Source organism: Xenopus laevis, chromosome 2S (genome assembly GCF_017654675.1).
Source record: "Xenopus laevis strain J_2021 chromosome 2S, Xenopus_laevis_v10.1, whole genome shotgun sequence".
Lineage (NCBI taxonomy): Eukaryota > Metazoa > Chordata > Amphibia > Anura > Pipidae > Xenopus > Xenopus laevis.
The window spans coordinates 152,726,326-152,752,208 of record NC_054374.1 but is presented as its reverse complement, the minus strand read 5'-3'; the positions used below and the strand labels follow the sequence as shown (position 1 = coordinate 152,752,208).

Genomic DNA, 25,883 nt, shown 5'->3' with positions numbered 1-25,883 from the left:
AGGAGAGCATGCACAGACCTCCATGATATTACTGGAAACCCACCATGAAAGCCAGTGAGGGTGAGATTTCAAGTATTTGTTGTTCATGGAACTTGATCAGGATGAACAATAGGAACCTAAAGCCATGCGTTTATATATATAGTGACCCTGGCCAAATGTTCCATCATAAACACAAGAGGTGTGAAGACCACCATTTACACTCAATTCTTATTTTGCTCCTCACGTTGTTGAATCTTATTCTATGTCACACAGAAAGTGCAGATCTTTGAAGCAAGAAGACTATGGACTTCAGCACAGAACACATAAGGAACTGCACCAAGCAATTGGGATTCGGTTCTTACTGGTGAATGATGATGATGATGTAGGTGACTCAAAGACAGTCACACATAATGGCTACATGGGTCTCTTGATGGGTTTCTGTTGGCCTACTTTTAAAAGGGGGATTCTGGGACGTAAACCCAGTCTCACTTTCCATTTTCATGGAATTTTCATGCAATGACAGGGCAGGGTTCTCAGAATGTCTTTGTTACTCAATCAATGGAAAGCCACGGGCATCAGAAAGTCACAGACACAGTTCAGGTATGTAAGTTGCCTTATCGGACACAACAAAAGCCGTTGCGGCTCAGGGAAGCACCGGCAATCACTAGTGAGGGTCTGATTAGAAAGATGAGTAATTAAAGAAACAATACAATACATCTGTAGCCTTACATAGCATTTGTTTTTTAGATGGGGTCAGTGACCTCCATTTGAAAGCTGGAAAGAAGAAGAAGGCTAATAATTAAAAAACTATACAAAATAACAAAGACCAATTGAAAAGTTGCTTAGAACTGGACATTCTATAACATATAAAGAGTTAAAGGGATTCTGTCATGATTTTTATGGTGTAGTTTTTATTTCTAAATTACACTGTTTACGCTGCAAATAATTCAATCTACAATATAACATTTTATTCCTGAACCAGCAAGTGTATTTTTTTAGTTGTAATATTGGTGTGTAGGTGCATCTCGGGTCATTTTGCCTGGTCATGTGCTTTCAGAAAGAGCCAGCACTTTAGTATGGAACTGCTTTCTGGCAGGCTGTTGTTTCTCCTACTCAATGTAACTGAATGTGTCGCAGTGGGACCTGGATTTTACTATTGAGTGCAGTTCTTATATCTACCAGGCAGCTGTTATCTTGTGTTAGGGAGCTGTTATCTAGATACCTTCCCATTGTTCTGTTGTTAGGCTGTTTGGGGGGTGATATCACTCCAACCTGCAGTACAGCAGTAAAGAGCGACTGATGTTTATCAGAGCACAAGTCACATGACTGGGGGCAGTTGAGAAACTGACAATATGTCTAGCCCCATGTCAGATTTCACAAATAAATATTTTGAGAAACGTATTTCAGTGCAGAATTCTGTTTTGGAAAAAAAAATTCTCCCACGACAGTATCCCTTTAACTTAAAGGCGAACCACCTCTTTAAAGGATAAAGTTGTTTTTCATTTAGTTTGGGAAATGTTAAGGTGAGAAAAGGGAAATCACAGTACACACGTTTGTCATGAAGAAAGCTCATAGTCAAATTTCTGGGTGTACGGCCACTATTTTATTATATGACCACAATTAGGATTAAAGGGGAAGTAAAGTATAAAATATAATAAGGCTAAAAATGCTGTATTTTGTATACTAAACATAAATATGAACTTACTGCACCACAAGCCTAATAAAACAAATGATTTATGCTTTCAAATTTGGCCACAGGGGGTCACCATCTTGTAACTTTGTTATACATCTTTGCAAGACCAAGACTGTGCACATGCTCAGTGTGGTCTGGGCTGCTTAGGGATCATCATAAATTATCAAAACAGCACAAGTCAAATAATATTTAAGTTTGGAATTTAAATTCCAGTGCTAAAATCTACCATGTCTGTCTGCACCTGAGTGGAGCCGATGCTTCTGGGTGCTGTCAGAGCAGGAGCTCAGAGAAACACAGGCTTAGATCTGCAATCATCTGGCCCTGGCCTAAAGGAGACTATAGATGGTCAGATACCAACTTGGCTTCCAACCAATCAAATTGCTCTTTCAGCCAATGACTGGGCCTTACAGGAAATCCAGCCTCATCATGACCAGTTCCAGGTGAAACATCTGAATCATCTTTGCCCACTACTGGGATGGTGAGTTTGAGCGAATATCTAGAAGATAAGAGACCCGACCAATGAGCAGAATCTTAGGCGAATGGCCATTTTATCATGTAAAAATAATTTTAAGCTTCCTTTATGAGTCCACTCACACAACCCACTGAAGCAGTAAAATACCCTGGCGGAGCTTTTGATGAGCGCTTTAGGCACACTGATGGCTGGAAGAGTGGCTTTGGTAACAATTTTGTCCATGTATAGAAAACACACACAAAATCCAACCATATGGGTCAGTATTAAAGATATGAAGATGCAGCTGTAGGAAATGATGTCTATCAATCCAGTATGGACCATGCCCAATAAACTGATCGGGTCAGCATTTCAATAAATTTTCCCAAACGTCCGGGGCCTGGCTGGCTGTAAACATAAATGTTCCATCACAAACAGTGATATGATCTTCACCCACACGATATTGTAAAAAAACACGTTGTCCTTGTCACCAGTCCATGCGACTGCTGAACCCGAGCTTTATAGCACTGGCGTAAAACAAGGATCAAACCAGAAAGCTACATAATGCTTAGCATGATTTGTAAACAGTTTAAAATAAAAAATAACATTCAATATGATGGTGGCTGAGAACTTTGAATAACTTTTTAAATATAAATAAGAAATGAAACAACCTTTGCAAACAAGATACAAACTGTAAAAATACCTAAAATAATACAATACATTATTACTTTCCACTAGGGAGACCCAGACGGCTCCTGTGCAGCTTTGTTGAACTGTAGCACAACTCCCAGAAAAGTGCAATTTGGATTCTGCAGACAGGACCTCCCTGATGCTCAGGTGCAGTATCCGTGAATAGCAGCCACAGACTTGTCTTTCAAAAGTGTCGGGAAAACCTGTCGGGCCATTGTCTCACTTTTAAATAACAGGTTCACCATTAGGAAAAGACCGGGCAAACTGCACAGAATGGCAATTCCAGTCTTCTATATTTTCTATAAAACCATAACACCTGAGTGGGGATTCCTATAGACACTGTCAGAATGGGATCTTGGCCTTACGGGTGGTGCCAGTTCCACTGAAGATTCCCCATTGAACATGGTTTTAGCAATTATCCACACAGCTAACACTCAGTAGGATGAATCCAGCAGGCGCTGCAGAACTTTCTTCTCTTCTGTTTTTGCATTGTCGCTCAAGGGCTGAACTGGAAAAGAAAAAAACCAACCGTTTAAAAAATTAGATTTTCACTGAATTCATTTTGACTAACTAAAAATGAAAAGGTTCCACCTGTTTGCAGAATGCTATTATTGTAAACACACCAGGATTTTAGTAATGGTCTCAAAGAAAATAAACATCACCACCTAGTGGCCATGAATAGAGGATACATTTTTTTTGGCAGCGAATAGATAAGCAGTGACCAAAAAGTAAACTTACTGTACCTTAGTTTTAACACATTATTTAAAATTAAAAAAGAAATAAGGATAGGTAAGGGGTGAGTGCTATACCTTTAGATTTATAGTATTGTCTGTCCATCGAAAAGAAACATTTATGGCTTTAAAAGTGGATTCAGCAAATTTTCAGAGTTAAAGGAACAGTAATGTCAAAAAATAAAAGTCTTTTAAAGTAATGAAAATATAATGCAGCGTTGCCCTGCACTGGTAAAGCTGCTGTGTTTGCTTAAGAAACACTACTATTATTTACTGTATATAAATAAGCTGCTGTGTAGCAATGGGGGCAGCCATTCCAAGGAGAAAAAGCTCAAGTTACACAGCAGATAAGCTCTGTCAGTCTAATGGTATTATCTGTTATCCATTCGTTAACCTGTGCCATATAGCCGTTTTTCAATTTCCACCATTGCTACACAGCAGCTTGTTTATATGAACTATAGTAGTGTTTCTGAAGCAAAAAGATCAGTTTTACCAGTTCAGGGCAACACTACATGATATTTTCATTACTTTAAAACACTTACATTTTTTGGTGTTATTGTTCCTTTAATGTGGCCATGGGGGTTTCCGATGGGTCTTCCCAATGGATTTTTCTGGAGATCAAGGACCACATTGGTTAGTCGATGCGGTGCTCATCCTGTCAGCACCCAGTCTCTTTGTTGTAATCCAATCGTAATCCAATATTTGGTGCATTTCATGCAAGGTGCAGTGGATGCTATTTAGCAAGGGTCAACTATCACCCTGAAATTATGGAAACACTGCAACGTAAATTTTCATCCATGTAGTGCACTAGGCTGGTTAATGAGCCCTATGGCATCTTTGTGGTTTTGAATGGGTACACTGAAAGTTGTGAATGTACCTGCAAGCTCAACTACATCCTTTTCCTTGTTATCTGGGACCTCAGATGCACATTTAAATGTCAGATTTCCATCCACTGTGTCCATCTTCACAGTTCCTAAGGATATTAAGTACTGCATGGTGTCAAAATTCTCTCCAGTGTTCTTAATATTCTCCAACACCTTGAGGAACCTGTATGATTTGAGCTCACTAACATTCTCTTCCAGGAACAGGCTGTGGTCATCGTAGGATTTGGCTGGAGTCTGCTGAACACTGAATTTAGGAAGCGCCACATTAACCTTGAGGACATTGATAGTTTCCCTAAAGGGAACAAATATGGCGTAAATAATAAACGGCATCGTCAGGATGTAGACAATGAGATTGATGTAACTGAGAAACCGGAGGAGTCCCACGGCTATAAGCTTGCACTGCACTAAAGAAGGTAAAGTTGTGTCGTTCTTTAATATTCCCGTGCGGATGTTACTGGTGAACTCGTCTGTCAGAGAGAACAGGCTGATATAATAGCCCAGATACACGCTGTGAATGCAATGATTGGTCTCATCGTCCGGCAAATTAGATATTTGATAATTAGGCAAAAGATTTTTTTTTCGTCTTCAGATACTGCTCCACAATTGGGTACTTGTAGTGGCTTAGAGGGATTTCCCACAGGCTGGAATAAAAGAGCATAAACATATAAGTTGGTTGCAGACAGTGTCGGACTGGGAAACCAGGGGCCAACCAAAAAACCTTAGACCAGGGGCCCACCAAAAGTTTTTAGACCAGGGGCCCACCCTCAGTACTATTTTCTTCCTCTCCTCACTCAACCTCTATTCTCCTAGTCTCTTTTCTTTACATACTATAATCTATTATTCCACCTATTTAGCCTCTTTTTTTCTTATAGAATAGGGAATGACCATGAAATAGGCCAAAAGTTTAGCAGCATGAGGGCCCCCTGACACCTGGGCCCACCGGGAGTTTTCCTGGTATCCCTGTGGGCCAGTCCGACACTGGTTGCAGAACTTATAGAGCCACAAGCAAAATAAGTGTTTTACTCAGAAGAATGGAACAACGACAGACACATGGTGTTCGATAAATTAAAATGGTACTGACTCTGTCCTATATAAACATAAATTATGATTATATGGAATGGGATTCCATAATACATAGTAACATAGTAAGTTAGGTTAAAAAAAGACACACTCCCATCAAGTTCAACCTTTTCACTTTTTTTTGACCTGCCTAACTGACAGTTAATCCAGAGAAAGGCAAAAAACCATCTGAAGTCTCTCCAATTTGCCTCAGAGGGGGGAAAAATCCTTCCAAAATGGCAATGGGACCAGTCCCTGGATCAACTTGTACTATGAGCTATCTCCCATATCCCTGTATTCCCTCACTTGCTAAACACCATCCAACCCCTTCTTAAAGCTATCTAATGTATCAGCCTGTACCACTGATTCAGGGAGAGAATTCCACATCTTCACAGCTCTCACTGTAACAAACCCCTTCCGAATATTTAGGCGGAACCTCTTTTCTTCTAATGGTAATGGGTGACCTCATGTCAGCTGGAAAGACCTACTGGTAAATAAAGCATTAGAGAGATTATTATATGATCCCCTTATATATTTATACATAGTTATCATATCTCCCCTTAAGCGCCTCTTCTCCAGCGTGAACATCCCCAATTTGGCCAGTCTTTCCTCATAGCTCAGATTTTCAATACCTTTTACCAGCTTAGTTGCCCTTTTCTGTACCCTCTCTAATACAATAATGTCCTGTTTGAGTGATGGAGACCAAAACTGTACGGCATATTCTAGATGGGGCCTTACCAGTGCTCTATACAGTGGAAGAATGACCCCCTCCTCCCGTGACTCTATGCCCCTTTTAATACAGCTCAAGACCTTATTTGCCCTTGATGCTGCTGACTGACATTGCTTGCTACAGCCAAGTTTATCAATTTATCAAAACTGAATCTCATTTGCCACTTAGCTGCCCAGATTGTATGGGAGGTGCAACCTGCTTGCTCCTCCACTAAACAAAAAATAAATGTTATCTATAGTTTTTACTAATTCCTACTCACCTCTGCAGCAGGTTCAAAATAGCCTGTCCCCTAACTCACCTCTGCAGCAGGTAACATAGTCACACTCCTACTCACCACTGCAGCAGATTTTACATAGCCACACCCCTACCTCACCTCTGCAGCAGGTAACAGTCACGCCCCTACTCGCCTCTGCAGCAGATTTTACATAGCCACACCCCTACTCACCTCTGCAGCAGGTAACATAGTCTGAGTCCTGCATCGAGTCGGGATACCAGCGATATGATTGGGACTCGGGTGGATTATTCTTCTTTTACCCACTGTGCTGGTGCCACGGAGGTACCTGATCATATGCAATAGGGGGGACCAATGGACAAAGCAGTGGAAATGGCTAATGGTTAAAAACGCTTTCTGTGACATCACTTCTGGTCAATGCAATGAAGACTGCTGGAAGTGGGCTGGGTGAAAATTCATGAACATGAAAAGGCAGGTAAGCAGGTCTGGGTCAGGCTTGGGGAAAAACAGTTGGGTGTGGGTTTTGAAAAATAGACCCGTACAGGTCTCTAACATAGTCACACCTCTACCTCGCATCTACAGCAGATTATACATAGCCACGCCCCTACTCACCTCTGCAGCAGGTAACATAGTCACACCCCTACCTCATCTCTGCAACAGATTTTATATAGCCACGCCCCTACTCACCTCTGCAGCAGGTAACAGTCATGCCCTCTACATAAATTCTTACCTCTGTTGAAGGTTCGCGCTAACAATGGGGGAGTCGGCTCAATCTCTCTTATCAGGATTGGAGAGGTTATTGGCAGCCTTGAGAATGGCGACAAGGAGCAGGATATATGGGAAGAACTGGAAGGAAATAGGCAAGCACCAAAGTTGAGCATTTCATAAGCAGAGTTCTGCAGTGTGTGTGTGTGTGTGAATGAGAGAAACAAAATACTTTATCTATTTTAATTACTTTACCTTTAAATAGAGTGCAATGGGCCATTGAGCATAACAATACATGAAAAACAAGTGGTCTTGCACTGCCACCTTCTGTACATTACTTAAACGTCTCCAGACTTCTAAGGTCTACAATGTATGAGCCTCCAGCGACAGTCAGACATAATGACAGACATAATTCTGGTTCCATGTAGTGGTGTTTATTTCAGTCGTCCGATGCTAATGCATTAAATGGAGGGTGTCAAATAATAAGTGGCTAGATAAAAGTCTAGAGGACCACACAATGTAAGAACAGTTACATCCAAGGCTATAAGAGATTAAGTAAATTATAGAGAGTTCTGAGCAGATCTACAACACATGGCTATGCCGTACTACATTAAACTTACAATAATAAAAATGGGATCATGGTTCCTTTAAGCCCTGATATAGTCTGGCAGACCCAGCACTGAATGTTCGAAGCCAGCTAGCAACCATGTATCCCCCAAGCATAGGGAAGGGCAATACCTTATAACAGGTGGAAAGTCAAAGCTCTTACACTAAGCTGTGCAAGGCATGGAATACTCTTGTGCCAGTGTGACATGGCAATATGGGTGAATATTATTTTTTATGAAGACATATCATGGCAATACAGGGCAGCAACTAAACATACCCCATCTCTAGGTTCTTTTTAAAATCCATGACGACAAAGGAACAGCGTGAAACATAGGGAAAATCTGTGCTGCCATCTTCTTCTTCTTCCATGTGTCCCCCACTGGACTTTGTGTAATGTGCATGCACTCTACTAGAAGTTGGGCTGAGGGATAATTGGAAGGACACAGCAGCACATCACTCAGAATATACACATATAATACACAGGACAACTGCACCCCTACAATATCATGAAGTTCATGGACGTGCCGTGTTCCAGTATACACTACTATGTGGGACGTACCTTGTGTAGCCACAGGGGGACATTCCCAGAGTCGCTCTGAGACAGGTGATTTTGCTGAACTGCTGCCCAACAGAAAGAGTCGACATAAGCAGCCTGGCGCCATGAGAAGGAAGTGGGGGCAAAGCAGTTTATTTGGGAACCTGAAAATAACAAAAAAGGCATATATTCTGGTTCAGCCGCTGCACATATGCTGGATATATACTTTATAGGCTGAATTTGACTTGGAATGGCAACAAAATTAAGAAGAATCCATAATGAACATCCTAGGCTGGGGTCTTGATCCTGTTTAAACCAGCCCACATCATTTTGCTTTCCTTTAGACTGCTCCTTTACACCTTTCATTCCCACTACTACATTCCACGTTCCACCTCTCCACCTATACGTCACAGGGTATTTAACAGCAGAGATACTATGGCACCTCATACTCACACAAAGTCCAAAGATGAGGAAACAGTAGCCCCTTTATCCATAATCTGATCTTTTTGAAAATGAAAACTATTCAAAATTGAATTAGGAGAGTACTGTATGCTCAATGTTTTTTACACTGGCCATACATGGGAAAACCTGGCTAAACAAGGTCTGGGCCAAACGGATGAACAACTGTATCACACAAGGGACCATGCATATGTATTGCAGAATAACTGTATCTAAAACTTGACGTGGTATTTGCCCAACAAATGTCTGAAAAAGCCCCATTCAGGATCTTAATATTGGATTGTTTTGCGCTCATACATGGACCAACTAGGTCATGGATTGTCAAGTTAGGAACACAAATCTGTTTCTGTTTAGTCAGCTTGAGTCTTTAATGAGAGTGCCCCAGAACCAAATAATGAAGAAAATAGTAGGGTGATCTACTTGACTACCAAATCAGAACTTATAAAATGAAAACCTCTGTCCTCACTGAGTTACTAGTCATGCCGAACATTTGTTTTTATGAATCTATGAAAAGCACTGCATATCTTGTTAGCACTATATAAATAAACGATGATGATATTGAAATGATGATGACGATGAATCGGACCCACCGAGTATAGAAAGGTAGAATACGAATGGAGCACACAGACCAGGGTTATTAGATACTCCACCCTATGAAATGTGAAAGCCATATAGAGTTCGGCACGTATAAATCAGAGAAAAGGAAAAAAGGATTCTGTCTATGTGTGAAGAGACAAACAAAGAGGGGTAAGAACAATACTCCATTATGGTTCCATAATAATAAGCAGGACATAAGGGACATAACTCATGTCACATGACAGTACCAGGCTTTCAGCGCACAATTAGCAAAACTTGTGATACTGAATGTCTTTAATCCATCCATGATGTACAACCTTAATATATGCAAAAATGGATTCATCTGCTTTTGGGGAAAGAACAATGGGCACTATATGTGAATAGTCATATGAATACCCGGTTATCATGCTAGATGGATTTTATCTAGATTCAGATATAATGAGATATTTTTAACCTAACAAGGCTTTGCTGAGAAATGTACATTGAACATTAACAGTTGTCAGCAGAGTGGCTGCTGATTTAGAGACAGGGACACATTAAAGAATCACATGCAGAATATTTTGGTGCTTTGTGTCTGTTGGTTCTGGTCTCAAAGAAAGAACAACAAAGCTTTGTTTCACCTCCCCATTACAGTCAGTTTCATGCCTTGTCTGCATTCAAATCCCATGGTTTGGGAATGACATGATGGACAGGTTGGTGTCAACATACTTTTGACCTTATCACATACAGAGATGCCAAGTGGGATCTGAAAGTATCCAGTTGCCTCTTGTCCATGTCTGCTCCCTGCTTAAAGGAACAGTAACACTAAAAAAAACTGTATGTAAGAAATCAACTGTACCCTGCTTCAATAACAGCTCCATTCTTCTTAAAGTTTATTATATTCTTTATCAAAAATACTGTTATATAATTCTGCTTCTGGATGTCTTACCAATAAGGTGAAATGGCACCATGAACTGTGTAAGATCCATGATGCGGCACTCCACATCTCCTCCTAGACAGACTTCTTAACTGGAAGCTACTTCTTGCTGCTATACTTAAAGTTTTATAGCCCCTATTCCCTTATTTCTCTGCTTGTTTTAACTCTGTTCCTGCTGCGAGCGGTAAAGGCTGCACACCAGTCAGACATACATCGAACACAAGACCCCATAAGTCAACATGGTACATTCCTTCCCCACTTGTAGCTCTTAAAGATGTAAATTGCCCACACACACACCCTCTCCTGTTACATAACCTAAACTAAAGGTAAGGTGAAAAATCTGATTTAAAGCTGCAAGAATTAGCTTCTAGCTTATACATCTGGCTAGGAGGAGATGTGGATCACCGCACCTTGGATCTTGCAGAGTACATGTCGCCCTTTCGCCTTACTGGGAAGACATCTGGAAGCCGAGTTTTATAATGGTAAAGCATTGAATATAATGAACTTTATGAAGAATTGAGCTGTTATTGGAGCAGGGTACAGCGGTTTATCTACATAAAAAAAATACTGGTATTACTGGTCCTTTAATTGCTTCAGACAGATATCAGAGGACTTGGGTGATGTTTATATGCATTTCAATGGAGTGGGTAAGTAGAAAATTAGTGACAGATGGTGACAGACCAGCTACTGCAGGTGAATTGATATGTCTGACTATGTATTAGTCTACCCAAGTCTGCTTATTGTCTGTACAGAGGAATACTATACACAATAGCTATTACCCTATTCTGTGCACAATGCTGCTGGAATAAAATGTTGGATATAGTTCCCTTTGAGGACCTGAGCATGTTCTTACTGAAGGAGGGTGGACTAGACTAGACTAGACATTGACTTCAATCAACCAGGTCCTGCCTATCCAGGTTAACTGTTTATTCTGCTGCCCTAAATCACACACTGTGTGTCTTGTTATGATCTCAAACAGCTCAGGGTATGATCTAGTGCCACACACAGCACAAAGGCTTCTTTATAAGACTAAAGACTCCAGTAAATAATAAAGTAAAAGTAATTAGGTTAAGGGCAGCCAGGTGGTGGCAATGGTCAAGGATTTTACAGACTGAAATCATGAGTGCAGATCTTCTGACTATGGGTGGATTGGCAAGAACTTAACTAACTGGGAATACTGGGTAATACTCAATGGTACTCATGATACAGGATAACGCACAAAAGTCAAATCATAGGATCACCAGGCAATTAAAAACTTGGAGCCTCCAGACCGAGTAGGCAGCTTATAGGCCCTTGTATGGGGCCCTAAAGTAGAGTCCTGGTACCTGTGGAATACTTGCAAAGTGGGTGGGTTTTGGTCAGAAAATCCTGGGTAGCCGGCCCTCCCTTCCTAGTGCTGCAGACAAATTTTTATTCCCTTTCCTGCTAAATAGGCGCCGGAGTAATGTCACTTCTGGTCTATGGTGAGGTCACTTCCTGAGACAGGAGGTAAGTTTAACTGCAGTGGCGGAACTACCAGGGGTGCATCGGCACAAGGGCCCATGGCCCTGCACCCCCGATAGAGCCCACAACCCAGCAGAGGGATAAAGTTGTGTCCAGATTGCAAGGTTCTCAAAGGCACGTAGGGCATGCTTGCTGTGCCAATTTTTATCTTGGTTTTGGCAGGCCATGCCCTACCCCCCTCGGCTCTCTGTCAGCTCTGGTCTGAACCACCCCTTTAAAATAATTGCTGGAAACATGGGAAAATGTTTTTCCTGCTCTAAGCGAATCCCATCCATCCACTCTACAAAGTGAGCCTGATACCTTGGTGGAGTCGGCACCTAAAACTCACTAGCATTTCCACGGCAACGCTGTGCTCTTCCCTGGGAGCTGCTGATTGGTGGCTGTCCGGGCAGCAGTTGCAGGCAGAGCCCAGTCATAGTCAGGCTGCACAGTGCAGAGAACTTTACAGAGAGTGGGCTGGGTCTGTTCCCTTCTCTGGATCAATCAGATCTATCCCCTGGTTATTACTATTACCCGGGGGTTTACGTTCTTCGATCTGCAAAGAGAGAGGAAGCCGGGGGAACATTAAATAGGATTTCTGTCCCTAACTGGATCATGTAGCGACTTTGTAGCAACTTCAGTCCTTGTTGCACCTTCTGGAGAACAGAGAGACCTGACAGTCAGTACTATGGGGATCTACACTTTTCAAGGGATGGCAATGCCCATGGGGTGCCAAGTCGCAGTGTAGGCAAACATTTCCCAAATATACCTTGGGCTTCTCCTGATCAGCTCCAATGGCTGGAATGTACAACTTGAAGATCTTGGAGGATCTAATTCTAGGCTCAGGCTATGGTGCAGCAGAAGACTCCTGTAGGTCCCTCAGCCTTTCCACCTCCAAATCAAAGTCCCAGCACCGGGGCAACTGGTGGTAACACTCAGGGTCCATGAACAGCAGGAACAGCAGTTGGGGCACCATAAACACCACTGTGACTGAGGATCCAGACTTGGTGGACCTCTTCTCCAGGTGTCACCAGCTGCCAGAGCTGGAGGACTTCCGTTGGATGGTCTGGCTGCATCAGGAGAGCAAGGGGGGTGTTAGGAACAGAGCAGCAGAACTTCCCACGTGAGTCACAGGCAGGAAGTGACCTGCACCTGCCCCAGGTGAGTGAGTGAGTGAGAGCTCTGTGGGGCAGGAGGGGCAGGTGGCTGTGGGATCCTTGTACATACAGACATGGTGCAGCTGCTGCCCAGGGTAATGAAACGAATTCCCGCTGCTCATCGCTCAAGGGAAACTCATGGCCTGTCTGTGCTCGGGTTTAGGGCCCGGCCAATCAGCTGATTTTCCATCTCCGTCCGACTGCACCGGGATCACATGTGTTAATTCTCTATTAGTTTTCATCATGAGGCATATCCTTCCACTTTCCTTCCCAACCAAATAGTTCTTGTACTCGCTCTTCACTATCTACTTTCTATTCTATTTCCTATATAGTGCCTCATCACACACCTGCTGTAAGGAATGTACCTGGTGGTCTAGTGGGGGGACGGCAGGGACGCCTGCCACGACGAGCGGCCTCCATTAGGCAGCAGGCGCTGGCATCTTAGGGCGCATGTGGCGCGTTCTTGGGAGATTTAAAGGCACAGTCGCCCTGACGTAATGATGTCAGTGTGCAATGGCGAGAAATTCAAAAACTATTTAGAGCCCATTAGGGCTGTGGGACCTTGCCCATGATATGAGTTTGTTCCTGGTGCTTCCTGAGCATTTGCTAATCCTGTTTTGAACCTGTTTGATTCCTGTTGTGACCCATGCCTGGCTTTTGACTATTCTGACCTCTGGATCCTGACCCTTCCCTGTATACCGACTACCTCTTCTGCTTAACCCTCTGATTGACTTCCTGGTTTGACCCTTGCCTGCCTGACTATGTTTATTCTCTGCCTGCCTCGACCCAGCCTGATCTAACTACTCTATTGCCTAACGCCTTGTACTACAACCTTCTGCCCAAAGACTTTGCTTTACAGTCGTGCCCATCTGCCTATCCAGAACCCATAGCCTTGCACCTTTTGTTTAAGTCCTGGTGGCATCCAAGTAGCTGAGGGCTCCTCCTGAGGCCAAAGGCGGTCACACTACAGGTGAAGCACGAGCCGAGACCAGGGTGCTTGGCATTTGTTCTCTCTTTCCTTTCTTCTCTCGTCTCTGCTCTCTCTTCTCTATACTATACAGTGCCCGATCACACTCTCTTCTCTCTCTACTCTCTCCTCTCTCTCCTCTTTCTTACTCTCCTATACAGGGTCCCATCACTCAGACTCACACATATACTGGGGAAGGCTCAAAATAAGATGCAAAATGTTTAACCATAAAGTTGACCATTAATAACCCAAATAGATTGTTGTTTTATTTCGTCCTATGCCGGGTGCCAGTGGGGAAAATTATTAGGAAGTTACTGGCAAATGTTTCGGCAAATAGGCCAGTGTCTGCCAAATAATCTGGGCCAGACCATACTATCCCCTGAAGATGCAGATCCTGGCTTCCCCCAGTCACCCCTTCAGAGTCCAGTCACAGATCTCTGGCAAGGAAGATATTTACAGCAATATAAAACTCCAAGTCTATTTTGATATTTCTGTTACTGGACTTGTGTAATGTTCATGTAATGTAACTGGCAGAGAGGCCTTGCACATGCCCCCCATAGTGTAATATTAAATGGATGGTTCACTTTCAGGTTTTAGTATGTTATAGAATGGTAAATTCTAACCGACTTTTCAATTGGTCATCATTATATTTCTTTTAATATTTATTTATTTTTCTCCTGAGTCTTTCCAGCTTTCAAATTGGGATCACTGACCCCATCTAAACAACGACTTGCAAGGATATACATTTATTGTTATTGGTACTTGCTTTTGTTTTTTATTCAGGCTCTCTACAATTCATATTCCAATATTTCCTTTAAATCAATTCATAGTTGCTAGGGTAATTTGGTCACTAGCAACCAGACTACTGAAATTACAAACTGGAGAACTGCTGAATAAAAATCTAAAATCTAGAGTCCAGGGACTCTTCCAATTTCCATGGAGTCAAGAAGGAATTGTTTCCCTCTCAGAAAGGGAACATTGGAGAGGCTTCAATTGTTGATGGTTTTTTTTAGCTTTTTTTTAACCTTCCTCTGGATCAACTAGAATTTGCAAAGGTTTCACTCAGATTTCTATTTAACTATTATTAAGATTTATTTAACTATTATTAAGTTGGAATGAACAGCTCTTTTATAGCTCTAGAATGAATACAATATTGCAGATATTTAACCTGGCTCACTGCTCCAGTACGTGCAGCATTAATAAGGGTATTAGTGACTATTTCACTTGCTGCTAGAAAAGATATTGATGGAACCCACTAAGAGACCCCGGGAATTACCAGCAGGACCAGGATGGATAAAACCAACACTGTAAGTGTTTATGGGATTGTGTCCAGGTCATTAGAACTAATATTAAAAGGAAGATGAATATGAGCCAAGAGTGGGCTTGGAGGTTATTAGGGATGTCTCCCTTTTAAAAAAAAACACACTAGAGATTAATGTAATTTTAAGATGTTTATTGAATATGGTAAAATATCAAATTGATGGTAATCTTCTAAAGCTGATGTTGTTAATCTTCTGAAGCCGCCATCGGGACCATGTTTTTAAGCGGGGCCCAAAGATGACATTAGGGCCCCACAATTGTGCCCCCGTCCCTCCCCCGATGGCTGCTATTTCTTCAGTTCTTCATTCCTAAGGAAAGATTGATCAGTGTTAGTCATGGAGAAGCTGTTTGTATAATAATTGTGCCATTTTGTCTCTGTTTTATATGTGTTGCATGTTTTATATCCCTTCTCATTTGTTAATTTAAAGGTCAACTACAACTATTTAATAATAACATTTTCTCCCATCTCATCATGTTTGTTTCTCACAGATTTGGCCTAGTTCAGTGACCTCTGCCCTTATACAATCTCAGCCTTTATTATGGGCAGCTTTAGTTATAGAATTATAGTATATGTAGGAAAGGCCGAGAATATTGTATGAATAAGAGCAGTAGATGGATATAGTCTATACATCAAGTGAATTATAATGAGAATGAGCAGTTCCCTTACCTTAATGCAGGTACCACTTGATGGAATCAGTCACACCCCTCTCATTTGGGATATTTGATATGAAGGGGTGTGACAGTAGCTGCTCTGCAGAGGGTCTCCACGCTGCATTCTTTTGGAGGATTTTGCTGATGAATGCACGAAAGTTGTCACTCCTGGAAAAATAAAAAACAGAGGAAAAATTACAATTGTTCATGTTATATAATAACTACATTTGCAGAGCTCACCCATGTAAAAGACTGTGCATAGAACCAGCACAGCCATGTGCCCTGTATCCCCCATAAGCCTCTATTTTACTGACAGCCTTTTTGTTAAACATTGATGATGTCACTCTGCACCCAATCACAACACAGGCAGAATCTGTTCAAGAAGCCAATAGAGGATGAGCCCCTTCCCTTATATTGCTTCAACTGATCTGCCTTAAAAAGAAGTGGTCTATTTGACCCTAGCCGCCAGATCCAACCATAATATATTGCCAACGTCTTGGCCTGGGTTTTATTGGCTGCCAGGTAATAACCCCAAGATCTCAAGCTAATCATGAGATTCTGCATCTGAGCATTCAAGAGCTACACAATTCTTTACCTTCACCTTTACTTCTCTCCCATTTATCCATTTACCATCCTTACTTCACCTCAATTCCCAAGTTTTCTTGACACTTTCCCATTTACACACACTTTTACCCTCTTTCAATCCCCACCCTCTCCCCAATTTCTTTTTCATTTCCCCACCTCTCCTTCTCACTCTCTTTCCCTGATTCAGTACAAATAACTCACCATTTGTCCCATAGTAATGTTGGTGCGGGACCGTGCATAACCCTCTTCATCATCTTATTTTCAGGAAATCTGCTGAATGCTAAATTGTAAGAAAATACAAAATGAGAATATGACAAATGACAATCACAACATGGGGGGCAATTTGCACAAATTTGAACTTTTAAGCTTCTTTACATCTTTAAAAAAGTCAAATTCACTCAATTGTGTTCCCAGGATTGGAAACGTAATATTAAATTATTTAATAAAATTTTTTGTATACCAGCCCCTTAGTTTTTCATATTTAATAATACATATAAATACCCTCTAACCTTTTGACAAAGCATTATTTATTCACTATAGTTCACACATACTGAGGTTTACTTACGATAATATCCTTCTGCCATTTCCAGCGCTGATATTCCCAATGACCATATATCAGCCTAAATATTAGAATTTGGGAAAAAGACAATTAGACAAGATTATACACAGGTCACATGAAGAATTCTAGTTACATTCAGACATTTTTGCTGTGTATCTATCCACACCCTGACAGTGATATTATTTGGAATGAACAATACCAAAATATAGTAGAACCCATATTTTAGGTGTTTCAAAGGACCAGAAAAAAATGGTGTAAACATATAAACTCAAGGTAATGTTTGTGATATTTGATAATGCTGTCGACTGTAGAAAAACATAAAATCAGGGTTGTGAAATTAAGGTTGACCTTTATACTGATATAAAATAATTGTGACTGTCATCTCTAAAGAGTGACCCCAAAGACCCCAGACTGAGTGTGTCTCAAGGAGTTGGAAAACCCCATAAAGAGTCAAATATAGTTGGTTTCTAATATCCCTGTGCCCTGAAGCCACTTTACAGCTTTGGATTCACTGTTATGAGAGGGGCATGTGAAGTGAGTGACGTTACATATAAAGCGAGAGAGAAGACATCACAATACCTTAGAGTTGTAGCGGATGGTCTTGGTGCTAATGTTGCTGAGTACTTCTGGGGCCATGTATGGTATAGTCCCAGAAGTACTAACACTGCTTGTCCCCATGGTGGCAGAGCTGAAGTCGGCTGAAATTATAGGGAAAAAGCGCGAATTTTATGTTAATGTTCATTTATTAATGTGACCCACCAATATACACCATAGAGATAGAAGATACTATCCCTTTGCTCAGATTCCAAGTGTCACTTACTGATCTTTACATCAGCGGATGATGTCACTATTATATTCTGGGGCCTCAGGTCGTGATGGATGACCTCCTGTTTATGCAGATGACACAGGCCCTGGGGAATAAATAAAGAAAAAGTATAAATATTTGTCATGCTCTTTAATTAATTAGATTCATACAAAAGAGTATTGAGGAGATTCACATGAGACATACCTGTAGCACCTCCCTGCAGATATAGGCAATCCAGTCCTCTGACAGGGAGCGTCTGGTGTTGATGAGATCTTGCACGGTTACACCAGACCAACGCTCCATAGAAATCTAGAACACAAACAGAGAATGATTGATACATAAGATTTGTGTGGCCTATAATGTTATTGAGATGTCTGGGGAAAGGGTGTAAGTCAGAAATAGGTTACACAAGCATTCTGGATGTAAATACAATATCTGGTACAACTGAGAACAATGTGGTCCACATGCACCGGACCCTTTCTTACCAAACTGAATTATATTTGCATCCAAATGCTAGCTTGTATTAGAGCTGTTGATGCATAAAGGTGTAACATATGTGAATTAACACTTCCTTACCCACAGTCCTTCACGTTCCGGCATCTTCACAGAGGCAGGGTGGTAAAATGCCCCGTAAAAGCCAATCACATTTTTGTGGCCCTTAACTGCTTCTAGGATTTCAACTTCTCGCAGGATTCCTTTTTTGTTCTAGTTTCAATCAAAAGAAGTAAAGTTAATACAATGGATAAAATGACCATTTCAAATACCCCAACCTAACTTGTAGTTCTGAAAAATAAAAGCTTGTCCCCTACATAAAACTTGTATAATATGATTGACTCTATTCTTTTACTTCTTAAATCTCATACAGTACTTGTTGACTTATTTTAATAATTACATAATTAATAGGGGTCAGGATATTACACTGACTGGTGCAGAAATGAGAACATGCCAATATTTGGTCAGAAAATTCTCCTATTAAACAATCATAATAAATGTGTAACTAAAGGCTTATTAGTATCTGATTTTAGTAATCGTATCAAGACATGTTACCTCAATATCCTTAACAATGGTGATGGCCACTTCTTTTTGCTGTTTACGGTGCCATCCCTGCAACAAAAGTAGAAAAAGAGACTCTGATTATTACTGTGTGGAACATTATTATTGGTAGATTTAGAAGCACAAGAAAAACACAGAAGGGATAAAACTCTAGAGGTACAACCAGATGGCAGAATAAACAGAGTTAACCAAAACATGACACAAAATGTGCCATTTTAACATCTCTTACATTATAGTTCATCCCATAGTTGTCCTCACACCCCGGCTCTAAGAGCTGCAGATATCTCCTGGGGTTCTAAAAAAAAAAAACAATGAGAGAAGCACATGAGAGAAGCACAGGAAGTATAGGGGGAACTGGGAATTGGTGTATTTGGGAGAAGGTTGAGGGTTGGAAAATTTAATTCAAACCATTAAAGTTGAGCTTTTGTGTTGTTTAGTGTTCCAAAATACAGTTCAACAGCTGCTTACCATGTATTTATCTCCAATATTAATTTGATTCACCTGGGGAAGACAAAAAAAGTTTTTTTTAGATCAACTGTTTTTGGAAACCTGCTAAAATTATAATTTAAAGGACAAGGATAGGGGGTGTCTATATGTTAGAAAGTTATTCTGTACTTACTTGGCAGATGGTATTGCCAGATTCTATGGGTTGTTCCTGGTTGACAGGGTTTTCTGGTGGTTCCTGGTTAAGAGATAAAAGACAAGTTATATAATCAACTCATTTTAGAGAAGAAGTGTAAATAATTTAAATGTAATATTTAGGGATGGGTGTTTTATTTGCAATTATTCTGTACTTACTTGGCAGATTGTATTGCCGGATTCAATAGGTTGTTCCTGTTAAGAGAGGAAAATAGATCAGAGCCACACACCTTTGCTAAGTGGAGGGGCAGTGGGAATAACTATTGTATGTACAGATCCATATGTGGATGTGAATCATATTTGTATCACAAATTGTGGGTTAATTGGTTATAGCAGCAGGTTATCCTGGTTAAGAGCAATGGTATAAGATGTTAGATCAATGTTCTTCTCTGGGAATATGGTGATGTCCTGGGAAGCACCAAGCTAACAGCTCTCATATATATATATATTAAAAAAATGGGTGAAAAATTAAAAAGGATGCCCCACTAAAAAGTGCTAGGGACCTGACTAAGGGAGACTAGACCAAAGGAATCCAACCCAGTAACCATCAGTTAATAAAATAAATAGTATTAATTGTAATATTACAGCATTATATTAATGCTGTTGTAAAGAAGCTAAACTACAATCTTGCATAAAATAGGTGATCTTTTTATTCTTCACTACTCTCCCTCTCTTACCTGGCAGTTGCTAGTGGCTAACTCCAGTTTTTGCTCTGGTTTTTGCTCTTGTTTTTCTTCAGGTTTTTCCTCTGGTTTTTCCTCAGGTTTTTCCTCTGGTTTTTCCTCAGGGTTTTCCTCTGGATTTTCTTCTGGTTTTTCCTCTGGTTTTATCTCCTAAGTGGTATAAAGTTAATGATCAAATACTGATAATACTATAATGCAGTATCTGAAATGTTTTTTGTATAAAGCAAATTCACTCAACTTCACAAAAATCAAACCATTATGGGTCGGACTACACTGATGATTTTGGAGCAATCCAACGTGCTGCGCAAAAACGCAGGTGTCAAAACAGATGTGACGGAAATAAGATAAGTGAATGCATTGAAGTTGCAGCGTTGATCCGACAGACGCAGTCGGGGTTTGTAGCACAAAATATTGAGATAAATTTGGATTTTGATAAATAACCCCCTTATTTTATCAGTTCAGCTTAATAAAACATTCTGAAACAAGCCTTGTATAGAAGCAAGTGAGTTCAACTCTGGAGCACAGGTGCTTCAATGGACATTATATTTATTTTTCAACTGTATTTTAATGATCAGGGTTTGTGAGAGAGAGCAGTTTGTTTAAACAGAGGGCATCTAAGTCAATTGGTGATTATTTTTAAGAAGATACAAAAACCATAGACATGCCTTAATTCAAACTACAAGCAGATATATTAGTCTTTGAGATAAGAGCAGAAGGTTTAATTAAATAATTCTGCTCAAACCATTTTAAAGGCTTTAAGGCCTACCTGTTGTTCCAGGGTTTCTACTTGTTCTTCAGAGCTGTTGTATGTTTCAGGCTCGCAGGTGTTAGAGCCTGATTCCTCTGGTATCTCCTATTTAGGACAAAGAACATGTATGTTTAGATAAACTGATCCCTTGATTTTAAAGATGAAATGCAATTTTCTATATTTATTTCCAAAGGTATTGGACACAAGCCTTGTATATAAGCAAGTGAGATCAAGGGGTAAATTTATCAAAGAGTGAAGTTCCGCCACTAGAGTGAAATTCCGCAGCTCTCAATTCATTTCTATGGGATTTTGAAAGGCGTATTTATCAATGGGTGAAAGTGAAAGTTCACCCTTTGATAAATACGCCTATAAAAATCCCATAGAAATGAATGGAGAGTGGCAGAATTTCACTCTAGTGGCGGAATTTCACTCTAGTGGCGGAACTTCACTCTTTGATAAATATACCCCCAACTCTCAAGTGCAGGTGCGTCAATGGACATTATATTTGTTTTTTAAGTGTATTTTAATGATCAGGGTTTGTGAGAGAGAGCAGTTTGTTTAAACCGAGGGCTTCTAAGTCAAGTTCTTAATTCAAACTACAAGCAGATATATTAGTCTTTGAGATAAGAGCAGCTCATTATACAGAAGGTTTAATTAAATAATTCTGCTCAAACCATTTTAAAGGCTTTAAGGCCTACCTGTTGTTCCAGGGCTTCCGCTTGCTCTTCGGAGCTGTTGTATGTTTCAGGCTCGCAGGTGTTAGAGCCTGGTTCCTCTGGTATCTCCTATTTAGGACAAAGGACATGTATGTTTAGATAAACTGAAACCTTGATTTTAAAGATAAACTGCAACATTCAATTTTCTATATTTATGTCCAAAGGTAAGTGAAGAAAGCAGAGCTGTGGAGTGGGATGAATGATTGTTGTTTGTCAGTATCATTATTGTTAAAACCCTTATTTCTCTGATTGACGTGTGTACAGTGAGAGCTGCTTACCTGACAGGGGCTGCTATCAGCTTTCTCCTGATCTTCTTGTTCTTCCTCCTGGTTAAGACAAAAAAATGGTCAAAAACCAATATTGTAAAGCTCAAAGTATGTATTGCACTGTACCCCAATACATAAAAATAAAGTATGTTTGGATTCACTGCTTTGGTGGGGGGGGTTTAGCCCAATAAAAAAATATTCTGAAACCAGCCTTGTAAAGAAGCAAGTGAGATTATGTCAATGCATTGTGTATGTAATGTATTCCCTGTGTTTATTATTTTTAATGTGGGATTTTTATTCTGCAATTCCAGTTTAGTGTGAAAATATTGATTTTCCCGGATTAATTAGGTACAAGTCTGCTGCAAGTATTAATGTGCTTTTCTGGAGATATAATTAATAAATTAATAAAAAAGGTTTAATGAGATCTTTCTGCTCGTACCTCGTTGATGTTTTTGAGGCAACAGTCACACTCCTGTGTTTGTAGCCATAAGACCATAAACACACTGAATTTACATGCAATTTGGAATAGTAGATGGGACAGGCTTACCAGGGGTGTGACTAATTGCCACCCAATGTGAATGTAGGTTTAATATTATTTTATCTTACCTGACTGATCTTAACATCAGGGGTTTCTGGAATCTCCAGCTTAAAAAATAAAGGAAAAACATTGTTTTATTTCTGTTGCAAAGAAGATAAAATACAATCTTGCATAAGATATAGGGGGATTTTATTTTCCCCTATTCTCCCTCTCTTATGCTTACCTGGCAGTTGGTCGTGTCCAGCTCCAGTTGCTGTTCTGGTTTTTCCTCCTAAGAGGGATAAAATAAGTGATATGTTCAACTTCTTATAATGCTACAGTTCAATATTGAATATTTTAGGATTGTTATATTTGTAATTATTTGGCACTTACTTGGCAGATGGTATTGCCAGTTTCTGCTGGTTGTACCTGGTTAAGAAAGGAAAATAGATCAGAGTCACATATCACTGGTGAGAGGGAGGCGGGGGATATATCTATTGTATGTACAAATCCATTTGTGGATATAAATCATATTTATATTACTGTTTTTGGGTTAATTGATTATAGTTGCTGTTTGCAAACCATCATGTTAAATGGTAAAGGTTTATGTTTCCATTAAGAGTAACCAGTTTGCCAAAACAACTGTCTATGTTATTCCCATCACTTTATACCACTTCTTCTGTGTTCACCAGATTATACTGGTTAAGAGCAATGGTATAAAAAACTGTTATATCAGATCTCTCCTCTGGGAATATGGTGATGTTCCAATGGGGAGCACTGAGCGAACAGTTTTCATGTTAGAAATATGGTTACAAACTTGTGGAGCTGGGCCCCCTAGAAAAGGCTTTAAACTTGGCTGGGAGGGGAGGGCTCAAACAGAAGGAATCTAATCTAACCACTGCATTTCTAACACAACATTTAAGGAAAGATAAAATATTAGGACTGTTTGATACCAACTGCTTCATTGCTTACCAAGCAGATAATCTCGTGGGGTTTCACAAAGGCTTCCACCTGGTTGAGTGATAAAAAGATGGTGTTACTTCATGTAATTAAAGGTCTGTCATTCATTCTAAAGGAGTATGATTAGTCTTGGAAACATATGCTTTTGATTAGATATAACTAATGTGTGTAAATATGTTATAATAATAATAACAAAAATAAATAAATGCAGGGTAAGAATAGGGATTTATTTTGATAATAATGCAAAATCCAAGGGGTTATCCCTCTGAAATGAGATAATGAGATTTCATCATCAAGAAAGAAAAAAGTTTTAATAAAGTTCATTCTGTATGAAATGTGTCATCAATGTAAGTAAGGAAGGTCCCATGGTTATCAAGTCATGGACAAATTGATTATTATCTACATGGGGTGGGACCTTTAATATAAGAGGGGGGGGGTCATCTGATAAATAAATAAAAGCACAGATTATGAAGTCATATTTAGTGATGGGCGAATTTGCGCCGTTTCGCTTCGCCGAAAAATTCGCGAAACGGCGCCCGTTTTTGGCGCTGGCGTCTGTTTTTTCGAAAAAAAAATTTGGACGCCGGCGAATTTTCGCGGGCGTTTCGCGAATTTATTCGCTGGCGGCGAAACGTGCAAATTCGCCGCGAATTCGCCCATCACTACTGAGAGACTGGTGAATTGCTAATGTGGTGCCGCTATTCAAAAAAGGATCCCGTTCTCAGCCTCAAAACTATAGGCCAGTTGGTCCAACATCAGTGGTAGGAAAGCTTTTTGAAGGGTTAATAAAGGATAAGGTCTCTTGCTTTTCAACTTGTTTATTAATGGCCTGGAGGTGGGCATTGAAAGTACTGATTCTATTTTTGCAGATGATACTAAATTGTGCAGAACTATAGGTTCCATGCAGGATGCTGCCACTTTGCAAAGTGATTTGTCTAAATTAGGAAACTGGGCAGCAAACTGGAATGTTTATACACTAAATGGCAGTGTGTTGGGAGTTTCCTTAAATGAGAAGGATCTTGGGGTTTTTGTAGATAACAAGTTGTATAATTCTGGGCAGTGTCATTCTGTGGCTACTAAAGCAAATAAAATTTTTGCATAAAAAAGGGCATTAACTCAAGGGATGAAACATAATTATTCTGCCTCTTTATAGGTCCCTGGTGAGGCCTCATCTGGAGTATGCAGTGCAGTTTTGGACTCCAGTCCTTAAGAGGGATATAAATGAGCTGGAGAGAGTGCAGAGACTAAGTGCAACTAAATTGGTTAGAGGGAGGAAAGACTTAAATTATGAGGGAGACTGTCAAGGTTGGGGTTGTTTTCTCTGGAAAAAAGGCGCTTATGAGGGGACATGATTACACTTTACAAGTACATTAGAGGACATTATAGACAAATAGCAGGGGACCTTTTTACCCATAAAGTGGATCACCGTACCAGAGGCCACCCCTTCAGACTAGAAGAAAAGAACTTTCATTTGAAGCAACGTAGGGGGGTTCTTCACAGTCAGGACAGTGAGGTTGTGGAATGCACTGCCGGGTGATGTTGTGATGCTGATTCAGTTAATGACTATAACAGGGACTTGGATGATTTCTTGGACAGACATAATATCAAAGGCTATTGTGTAACTAAGCTCTATAGTTAGTATAGATATGGGTATATATAATTTATTTGAGAGTAGGGAGGGGTGTGTGTATGGATGCTGGGTTTTTATTTGCAGGAGTTGAACTTAATGGACTTTGTATTTTTTCAACCAGATTTCACTATGTAACTAACTAACTATGTACATGAGAAATTGTAGGGAGATTTGAATTGACTGGCTAATTCCACTGAACCCCGTGGTTTTATTTTGTATTAGTATGAATTGAATATGTATATGGCGCAGCTTCATCAATATATAAATGTATAGGCAAGGAAATAAACTGGAGTTGTAGCACAAATAGGTAGGAAATGGGGTCACATATTTATGTCGCCAATTCTTCATCACTTACCACTACAGATTCTTTGTTGATCTTAACTCTTTTTTTCTAAAAGAGAGAGAAAAAAATAAATGAGCAAATAGGAAACTATAATTATATAAATACAACTTCTCTTAGTTAATAGAAACAATGTAAATATGTAGATAGCAGTATGATTTTAAAAAATCACATATTAGATAACATTTTTAGTTTAGATTTTGAATTTGGTGAAACCGAATCCAAACACTTAAAATTGGGGAAAAGTATTGGGATTTATTATCAATCGAAATATTTGGTTATCTGTATAGAATGATTTGGTTTTAATTAGTGATGTGCAAATTAATTTGCCATCCATAGATTTGCTGCGCATTTCCAAATTTTACAGTGTGCAAAGTTGCCGTGGGAAACTTTGCCACGAAAAGACGTCCATTGACTTTAATGCAATAGGACAAAAAAGTCGCCATAAGAAAAAACTCACATTGACTTTAATGCAATAGGACAAAAAAGTCGCCATAAGAAAAAAACGCCCATTGACTTTAATGCATTAGGACAAAAAAGTCGCCATAAGAAAAAACTCCCA

At 40.0% G+C, this 25,883-nt stretch overlaps 1 protein-coding gene, 2 long non-coding RNA genes and 1 pseudogene across 3 annotated transcripts; all 4 read right to left on the bottom strand.

Moving 5' to 3' along the window:
• Nucleotides 1-2,825: 2,825 nt before the first annotated feature.
• On the bottom strand, nt 2,826-8,761 carry LOC108709024 (annotated as a pseudogene).
• A 6,559-nt stretch (nt 8,762-15,320) lies between these two features.
• LOC108709023 (traf2 and NCK-interacting protein kinase) lies at nt 15,321-18,002 on the bottom strand. The gene is made up of 6 exons (XM_041583278.1): nt 17,785-18,002; nt 17,544-17,662; nt 16,971-17,025; nt 16,607-16,685; nt 15,837-15,988; nt 15,321-15,477 (listed from the first exon to the last, which is right to left on the bottom strand). The coding sequence occupies exons 1-5, from the start codon at nt 17,912-17,914 to the stop codon at nt 15,838-15,840; spliced, it is 534 nt and encodes a 177-aa protein (XP_041439212.1). The 5' UTR covers nt 17,915-18,002; the 3' UTR covers nt 15,321-15,477; nt 15,837.
• A 1,437-nt stretch (nt 18,003-19,439) lies between these two features.
• LOC121400367 lies at nt 19,440-20,220 on the bottom strand. The gene is made up of 3 exons (XR_005965698.1): nt 20,139-20,220; nt 19,621-19,656; nt 19,440-19,504 (listed from the first exon to the last, which is right to left on the bottom strand). It is a non-coding gene; the product is annotated as an uncharacterized LOC121400367 (long non-coding RNA).
• Nucleotides 20,221-21,597: 1,377 nt separating this feature from the next.
• LOC108709022 lies at nt 21,598-22,688 on the bottom strand. The gene is made up of 4 exons (XR_005965697.1): nt 22,636-22,688; nt 22,481-22,519; nt 21,887-21,934; nt 21,598-21,677 (listed from the first exon to the last, which is right to left on the bottom strand). It is a non-coding gene; the product is annotated as an uncharacterized LOC108709022 (long non-coding RNA).
• Between the last annotated feature and the right edge of the window lie 3,195 nt (nt 22,689-25,883).